Source organism: Nannospalax galili, unplaced genomic scaffold (assembly GCF_000622305.1).
Source record: "Nannospalax galili isolate Female #2095 unplaced genomic scaffold, S.galili_v1.0 scaffold2256, whole genome shotgun sequence".
Lineage (NCBI taxonomy): Eukaryota > Metazoa > Chordata > Mammalia > Rodentia > Spalacidae > Nannospalax > Nannospalax galili.
Window position 1 is genome coordinate 114,965 of NW_008337390.1, and position 8,247 is coordinate 123,211.

The 8,247-nt window shown below is 49.8% G+C and overlaps 2 protein-coding genes across 4 annotated transcripts in view; one reads left to right on the forward strand and one right to left on the reverse strand.

Moving 5' to 3' along the window:
* Positions 1-6,861, reverse strand: part of Znf219 (zinc finger protein 219) — a 14,660-nt gene extending 7,799 nt beyond the window's left edge. Inside the window, exon 1 of one of the 3 annotated variants that reach the window (XM_008832526.1) lies at positions 6,653-6,861. The gene's annotated coding sequence lies outside the window, so the exon portion shown is untranslated. Of the gene's footprint in view, positions 1-866; positions 967-5,890; positions 6,178-6,652 lie in introns of those variants that run through there. The other 2 variants (XM_017798002.2, XM_008832527.3) reach the window with 2 other exon arrangements.
* Tmem253 (transmembrane protein 253) lies at positions 1,085-5,884 on the forward strand. Its single transcript, XM_017798003.2, has 7 exons — positions 1,085-1,265; positions 3,075-3,487; positions 3,898-4,008; positions 4,100-4,156; positions 4,638-4,748; positions 4,858-5,001; positions 5,348-5,884. Exons 2-7 carry the CDS (start codon positions 3,380-3,382, stop codon positions 5,417-5,419), a joined length of 603 nt encoding a protein of 200 aa, XP_017653492.1. The 5' UTR covers positions 1,085-1,265; positions 3,075-3,379; the 3' UTR covers positions 5,420-5,884.
* Positions 6,862-8,247: the final 1,386 nt, after the last annotated feature.

Sequence of the window (8,247 nt, forward strand, 5' to 3'; positions counted from 1 at the left end):
AAGATAACATCAGATCCTCTGGAACTGAAGTTAAGGACAGTGTTAGACACCCTATGGGTGCTGGGAAACAAACTTGGGTTCTCTGGAACAGCAATAAGTGTTCTTAATCCCTGAGCCATCGCCCCGGCCAATAAATAAATTTTTTATTAAAAAAAAGAATTATATAAAAAAAAGAATTATAAGGAAGAAAGTAGACTCAGAGGTAAGCTCCATCAGTGTGGCTGTCTGGGTAAGTATTTAATAGCCAATATACCTCGTTTATAAAATAGTCTTTTATCTGAAAATGGGAGATTATTTTCACTACCTTGCTGAAGTTGCACATGGTGATGTTCAAAAAGAAAAAAGTAAGACATCCAAGCCTGGTGGCGCATGCCTTTACTCCCAGCATTTGGGAGGCAGAGGAAGGTGGATCTCTGTGAGTTGGAGGCCAGCTTGGCCTACATAGTGAGTTCCAGGTCAGCTGGGGCAATAGGGAGACTCTGTCTCAAAAAGACAAAAAAAAAAATAGACAATTCCCAAGACTTTACAGTGGCACATATGACAGAAGCAAAAAAGAGATGCAAGACCATAGTACATTCCGGGGCAGCCAGGGCTATATGGTGAGACCTTGTTTGAGAGACAGACAGAGACTGACAGACGGAAACAGAGTGAGAGCAAGAACAGGAGGTGGGAGGGAGGGAGGGAGAGGAGGAGGGAGGGAGGGAGGGAGGGAGGGAAGGAGGGAGGGAGGAGGAGGAGGAGGAGGGAGCGGGGGTGGGGCGCGCAGACCGTTCCTGCGGGAGACTGGAAGAGATTTTGAAAGGTCATCTTGTCCTTCCCCCAGCCTCCAAGCCGCGCTGCCCCTCCCACCCTGGACCCGGACATACCAGGGAAGGAGTTGGCTCTGCCGCCGCTTCTGCCCCAACATGCATAGACTCGGGAAGTTCTTCCTGGGGTTTTATCTCAAAGCCTCTCCCTTACAATTTGTCTCTCTTTGGGGGGAGGAGGGGCGATTATAGAGATAGTTAATGTCTGCCGTACAAGAAACATTATTAAAGTTACTCTTCCGTCTTTTCCGTTCTTGATAAACAGTTCTCGCTCCTTGCTCTCGAAATCTATTTTCCATTCTTTAATACACTTTAATGGCTCTTCAATACAACAAATATTTACTGAGTGCTTACCAAGTACCAGGCGCAGTGCTCAGCGCTGTGAGGGATGCACAGAAGAGGGGCATGTGCTATTTTCCCTCGACGGGATTACAGTCTATAAACAGTGGCTGCACGCTAGTAAGTACTATACTAAGATTTCGCCAATATTTACTGGATGCTTGCTCACATATTTAACAGCATGGGATCGTTCCAGTAACCCTCTCTATTTATGGGTAGGAAAAACGAGGTGTGGGGTCTCTTCTTCTTCTGGGTTGCAACTCACAGAGCATCTCAACCTTGACATTAAATAAAATTATCTTGGGGACTGGTGGGGGGGGGGGCGCGAAACAGACACAACAGCTCTCTGGATCCCTTTAGAATGTGATTCCCACTACTCGGGAAATTGGAGTGGATGCAGTGCTCCTGTGACTTTGGCCCGGCACTGAGTAGGGCAGAAGTGGCTTATAAGGAATGCCACTTTGTTCCCTTTCTACCAGGACTAACTCCTAGAGATCTGGCTTATTTTCTTCCATGACCAATGATTATAATAATAGCCTCCTATTTATGTGGTAGGTGCTGGGCTAAGTACATGCATATTCATTTTCTCTTAATGCTCAGGGCAACCCCTTGAGATTGCTATTAATTTCCCTTTACAGATAAGGAAAGATTAAGCAACTTGGCCAAGGTCAGCCAGATAGATCTGGGACTTTAGCTCAGGTCTCCTCTTCAGACCTCAGGCTCTGCACCAAGACAGGCCTTTCATATTATAAACCTTTTTTTTTTTTTTTTTTGAGATAAGGTCTCACCATGTACCCCCTGCTGACCTGGAACTCACTATGTAAACCAGGGTGGCCTCCCCAGTACAGGGATCAAAGGTGTGCAGGAGCACACCTGGCTCGGTCCTATATTTGATCTGTGAAATATACATTAGGGTCAGCTTGTTCTCCTTAGTGTAGAAATAAATGTCCTCATCATAGTGACACACGCCTTTAATCCCAGCACTCAAGAGGCAGAGGCAGACAGTCTCTGTGAGTTCAAAGGCAGCCTGGTCTACTCAGAGTTCCAGAGCAGCTGGGGCTACAGGGAGACCCTGTCTCAAAAGGAAAGTCCTCACCTTAGTTTCTGATTAGCCCTTTAGTATATGGGCACATCTGTATGACCTTACCAGCATCATTCATGGTTATTAGGTACTGCTCACCCTGGAATCAACCACCTTTCATGGACATATTGTTAGCTATGTTTTATCAGTGAATAAACTGGAGTTCAAAAAGGTAAAACAATGCCACAATAATGTATTCAAGGTCACCAACCGGGAAAATGGCAGAGCTGAGATTCTAGTCCAGGCTACAAGGCACCTCCTCTTTCAGAAACACTGTTGATATAGTATGCGTTCCAAGACTGACCTTTTGAGCACCATCTAGGTGTATCTTATCACTGAGTCAGAAACAATTCCCACTACAAACAGGGCTTTCCCTTCTTTTAGGCAATGTCCAATTCAAAAAAGGGCTGGAGATGTAGCTCAGTGGTAGAGGGCTTGCCTGGCATTCACAAAGCCCTGAGACTGATCACCAGTACTGCCCCCTAAAAAAGAAGGCTTTGGGAGAAGAAATGGCCCAGAAAAGCCAGGGGAATTAAAACTTACCTAGTCTGGAAACAGAGCTCCGAGCAGTAGTGAGCAATCTGGAGAATAGTAGTACAGTAATGTGGAATCTCACTAGGAGGCAGAACAAGTAATTTGAGGAGGAAGCCAAAGAAAGGACAGGTTGGATGGGAATAAGGGAAAACTAAGGTCTATGGTGAGTATGGCCATAGGGATGAGGTAAGTGAACCCTTCAGAAGCTGGGTAGAAATGGGGCAGTGGGGAGTGGGAACAGTGAGGCTCGGCTGGGTAGCTTCTGGAGCGAACTGAGACAGCTGGCTTCTCAAGGCCACTCCCTGGATCCTTAGGGCCTCACAGCAACCTTCGCTCCACCACACCTCAACCCTGACAGCCTTTCTGTGCCAGGACAGGTTTTGCTGTCTTCTCTGAGCTACAACCCCCTAAGAAGAACCAGAACCCACGTGGGTTCTAACCCTTTGGGGCAGCTGCTTCAGACTAGGTAGGTTCAGACTTCTAGGTCCTGGGCCTCAGGTCTGGATTGGGAATGGGCAGACGGGTAACTGAAAGAGATGCTGCATGTCCCATTTCCTGAAAGGGCCCATAATGATTTTTCCAACCCAGAAACGACTACTCTCTTGTAGTCAAAGGAACCATGGATCATATTGCTGATCAGCCAAGACAGGAGAGACCAAGCCTTCATCTGGAAAAGCTACAGCACTGGGCAAGACACAGGCAAAGTGGAAACCTTCTGGTGCTGGCGGTGAGGCCAGGATGCCCTGCCTCAGGTTTTAGCATATCTGGATGTTCCCAGTTTAATTCCATCCATGTTCAGTGAGCACATACCATGTGCCAAGAACTGTGCTAGGCTCTGAGTGGAAGGAGGGTGAAGGAAATGTAGAAATTAACAAGGCAAAACTCTTACTCTCCAAGTAGCTTCCTTCTACCTTTGGAGAAAAGGTTTAGGTAAGTAAACTACAAGATGAAACAGGAAAAAAAAAAAAAAAAAGGTATCTGATTTATTTTTAAATATCACTTCTTTCATTGCCCTTGATAGACTGCTTTCCTCTACCAGGCATTCATCCCAATTACTGATCTTAAAAGAAGCAACATTGTGAGGAGTTCAGAGAATCCTTGATAGTCCCCACTAAATTACCCTGCTCTGGCCTCCAGGTAAGCCAGCTATGGCTGGCAATCGTTATGGTACCCTTTACTATCTCAGTCGCCTGCTTGAACTCTGCTTGCCACATGGCCACAGCACTGCCAATTTGGCCCGGAGCCTCGGTAAGACCACCACAAGGGAAGGTGGAAGAAAGGTCCTGGGGACCCCTCCCTTTAGAACCAGAGTTCACCATTTGCCCTTCTTACAATTTAGGGTCTCCTCACTGGAATTATCACCCTTGAGCTCCGGAGAGCACCTTGCTCCTGGAAGGTGAGAGGGAAAGAGAATACAAGTCTGTCCTCCCAGGGCCCCAAATATATACACACACCTCAGCCCAGAGAGTCTCAGATGTTTGTCCCTGACTAAGAAAGGAAGAACTAGACAGCTGGTGGTCCTATGTAGGGAAAGAGGAGCAGAATTTTGTTTAGTTTCGTTTCTTTCTGGTGCTGGGGCTTGAACATGCATACACTACCCCAAGCTACAGTGCCACCCTTTCTTGTTGTTTTCCAGTAAGTTACTCAGGATGGCCTTGAACTCATTCTGTAACCCAGGCAGGCCCTGAATCTTCCTGCCTCAGCCTCCCAAGTAGCAGGGATTAGAGGTCTGTACCACCAAGTCTGGCTCTGAGTTTTGTTTTCAGCTAGGTTGTAGGTGGGCTTTGAGCTTTGTATGAGTCCCAAAGCTGGTCAGGACAGCTGGCTGGCTCACTGGCAGAGGCTGGTCAGGACTGAGCAGTATGGCCCACTGGCAGGTGCGGGCCATGATGATATCCAACACCTTCAACCTGATCTTGGGTTTCATCGTCCTGGTGGTAGAAGTGATGAAGACAGCCTTGGGGCCTGCTTCTACTCCTCCTCCCCAGGTACTGGGGAATGAAGAAGACGGTGGGAAGAGAAGACAAGAGATGGAGAGGAGAAAGGGCAAAGGAAAATAGGTACTGGATCCCCTCAGGCCTCCTTGTCTTCCTGCAGTTGGCAGGTTTGCTCGTGCTGGAGCTCAGTGCTGAAGCCTTCACCCTAGGGGGGGTGCTGACCTCAGCATACGCCCTATTCTTGCTGAGCCAGAGGAAGCCAGGATGCTTCAGGTCAAGTCTGCATTACCAGGAGCTGCAGGAGGTACTGGGTGCATGAACAAAACATAGGCCAGCTAGCCTTCAGCTACTTCTCCTATAGGCTGTTCCAGGCAGTGACACTAAAGGGAAAACAATGGGGCGGTAGCGAAATGAAGGGTCCTATGTTGAAACTGATTGGTTTTCTGGCATTAGACATTCATCCCCTAATGGTGGTTATGATGGAATTGGGTATTTAGTGATTGGGGCTACAATAGTAAACGTGAGATCGTTAAGATGCCGTAATGTGTATTATTGGAAGGCTTCAAAGGAAATCTGAGAAGGGGGATTAGCTTATGTCTGTGGTTTCTGCTTTTTTAGCCCCTAAAATTTATTCACATCTCTGTTTTCAGAGCCCTTCTGAAGTGGAGGAGGTTCCTGGTTTAGAGAATGGTCCCATGGTGGCTACAGGAACAGATGAGTGAGCAGTCAAGACAGGTGCCACTGTCCTTCTCTGCCACGGGAGCATTCTCCAGGCGCTTCAGCATCCTGTCCCGAAGTCCTCCTCCCCAACTCAAACTATAACTTCGACTCCCTCGAGATATGCATGAAGCACGGAGGAGTGCCCTCAGTTTTCACTCAAAGCAAGCCCATTTCTCTTCTCTTTCCCACCAGAGGAAGGTAGTATCTGGACCAGCGACCACCCTCACCTCATCCCGTCAGGCTGCTTCCTCCCTTACATTCTTCGCCTTCTTCCTCCCCGCCTCTCCAGTTCACATCTGCCTCATCTCACTGTTTTCCTCTCTTCACCTTCCACAATCCCATCCAAGCTCGGGTCCTGCGCCCGCCAGCCCGGAATCCGCGCCAGGGGTGCTCCAGTTCCCCCTCGGATCCAGGACCTGCCTGATCGACCGGGGACTACAAATCCCACAATGCCCCGCTGCCCCGTGACCTACTGGAAAAATAAAGGGCCTTCCCTCGGCGGCGGGGGCGCTGTGCATCTGCTGAGTGACGCGAGGCGCTGGGAGTCGGGGCCTAGCCGAGTTCCCTCGGACGCGACCACTGGCCCCGCGTGCGGGGAGGAGCGGGGAGGAGCCGGGCGCGCCGTCCCGCGCAGGGGCGCCGCTACCGGGGCCGCGCGGCGAGAGCCGACTGTGGGTCCCCAGCGCCCCGGGTCGCGGCCGCCGACGCCGGCAGAGGCGGGGGGAGGCGGACACCGGGCAGAGCCGAGCTGCCCCAGGTGCCGCCGCCGCGCCCCTCGCGTGAGGGCCCAGGTTCAAAGTCCTGAGACTCGCAGCGCGCGCGAGAAGGGTTAGAGATGATGAGTCAGAGGCGCGGGCCGTCCTCGCCCCCTCCCCCAGCCTAGGCGCTGGAGGCCACTCGGCCGGCAGAGGGAGGGACGCGGCTACCCGAGCTGAGACTTTCCCGCCTCTGGCGAGCACGCCGGGGCCGCGAGCCCGCGCCGCCGCCGCCACCCTCGCCGAGGCGGGAGCTGCACTGCGCAGGCTCAGCCTCTAGCCGCTCCCCGGGGCCTCTGGTCCCTGCTGCCCTCGCGGCTGAGACGCTGCTTGCACTCTGCCCACACCACCTAGTGACCTGCGAGTGTAGATGACAGGGTGGGCTTGCAAGCCCGGGATGACTGGGAGTCCCGATAGCACCAGCTCACTAGCTGCTAGGAAGTAGAAGTGGACCAGAGCTGGAGTACCGAGAGAACTCACCCCAAATTCACATACTGCCCAGGATGGCTGTTCGCCTCACATCATTTTTGTTCCCACTTGAGAAGGCTTCTTTCCCTAGAGAATGCTGCTTCTCCGGGCTCAGGCCAGCCCAGGTACCAGTGAGGAGAGAGCGCAGCCTGGCTGCCTGGCCCTGACATTGCAGTGGCGCCAGCTGCAGCTCCTTTCTGTTTGTGACACCTTGGGAGTGGTAATAGTCGCCCTATGACAAAGTTACGTGTGAGTATTAGTGGGAGGAGACAGTTGTGGAATCGGGCTCTGGAATGGAGAGAACACGATCTGGGCCTCCTCCATGTCTTCTCTCCCCCAATCAAACTGCAGGGATAATGGAGGGCTCCTGGGCGAAGGGCTCTGAGAAAAGAATAATTTTCTTCAAAGTCAGAAGGTGGTGGCCAGTGAAACTGGGGAGGGGGGAATCAACAATTTGCCCGTCTTCAAGCTCTTAAGTGTTCTGAATTCTGGATACTGCATTTTGGGTTTGTTTTTGTTTTTGTGTTTTGTGGTTTTTTTGACACAGGGTCTCCCTGTAGCCCCTGCTGGCATGGAACTCACTATGTAGACCAGGCTGGCCTTGAACGCACAGTGATCCGCCCATCTCTGAGTGCTGGAATTAAAGGTGTGTGCCTCCCGGGCCAACGGAGTCTCAACATTTTGAGAACCTACTGTGTCTCCATGAAATTTACCATCCCCCATACACCATACACATCCCAAGTGTGGAATGAGCATGAAGAATTGTTATGGACTCTGTCGTGCTCTGCCTCAAAGGGACACGTGTCGCTTCCATTCACAATTCATTGACCAAAGCAAATCACAGCCTCACTCAGTCTCAAGGGAACAGGGAAGGCTGTCTCTCACATGTGTAGAAGGAAAGCAAGAAACTTCATTAAAGGAAAAGGTTAGGAATTTGTGGTGATTCTTGAATACTTCAGCAGTTCAAATTCATCTGTTAGCAAATTATACCCATACCTACCTTGGTTTGATTCAATGAACTTCTACGTGAAATTCTTTTTTTTGAGACCTTGTCTCACTATGTAGCCTTGGTTGTCTTGGAACTTACTATGTAGACCAGGCTGGCCTTCAACTCAGAAAAATTCACTGGCCTCTGCCTCTGGAGTCCTGTAATTAAAGGCATGTGCCACCATGCCCAGCCCATGTGGTTTTTTTTTTTTTTTTTTTTGGCTTTTAAAAATATTTTTATTTATGTGTTGTATATGAGTGTAATTCCTGCATGTATGTAAGTGCACCCATGCTGTGCAGGCCCCACAGAGGTCAGAAGAGGGCATCGAATTTCTCTGGAACTGGACATTTGGCAGTCACCATGTTGGTGCAGAGCATCAAACCCAGGTCCTCTGCAAGAGCATCCAGCACTCTTAACTGCTGAGCCATCTCTCCACACTTTTTTTTTTTTTTTTTTAATGATTTGAGACAAGGTCTCCTACTTAGAAGAAGCATATCATTACAACACAATTGACATATTCAATAACGTTTTCCTGAGGTAGGATGCATCTCTTTCAAATTTGGCTGTAAATTTTTAGGTTTACAGTTGAATTATTACAGTTATACAATATTGTACTCAG

What these genes read in the sequence shown, in the direction of transcription:
- Tmem253 (XM_017798003.2), top strand. Translation starts at nt 3,380, where the DNA reads ATGGATCATATTGCTGATCAGCCAAGACAGGAGAGACCAAGCCTTCAT. An exon ending in GAAACCTTCTGGTGCTGGCG is followed by an intron (nt 3,488 to 3,897) that starts GTGAGGCCAGGA and finishes TCTGGCCTCCAG; the next exon opens with GTAAGCCAGCTATGGCTGGC. An exon ending in GAGCACCTTGCTCCTGGAAG is followed by an intron (nt 4,157 to 4,637) that starts GTGAGAGGGAAA and finishes GCCCACTGGCAG; the next exon opens with GTGCGGGCCATGATGATATC.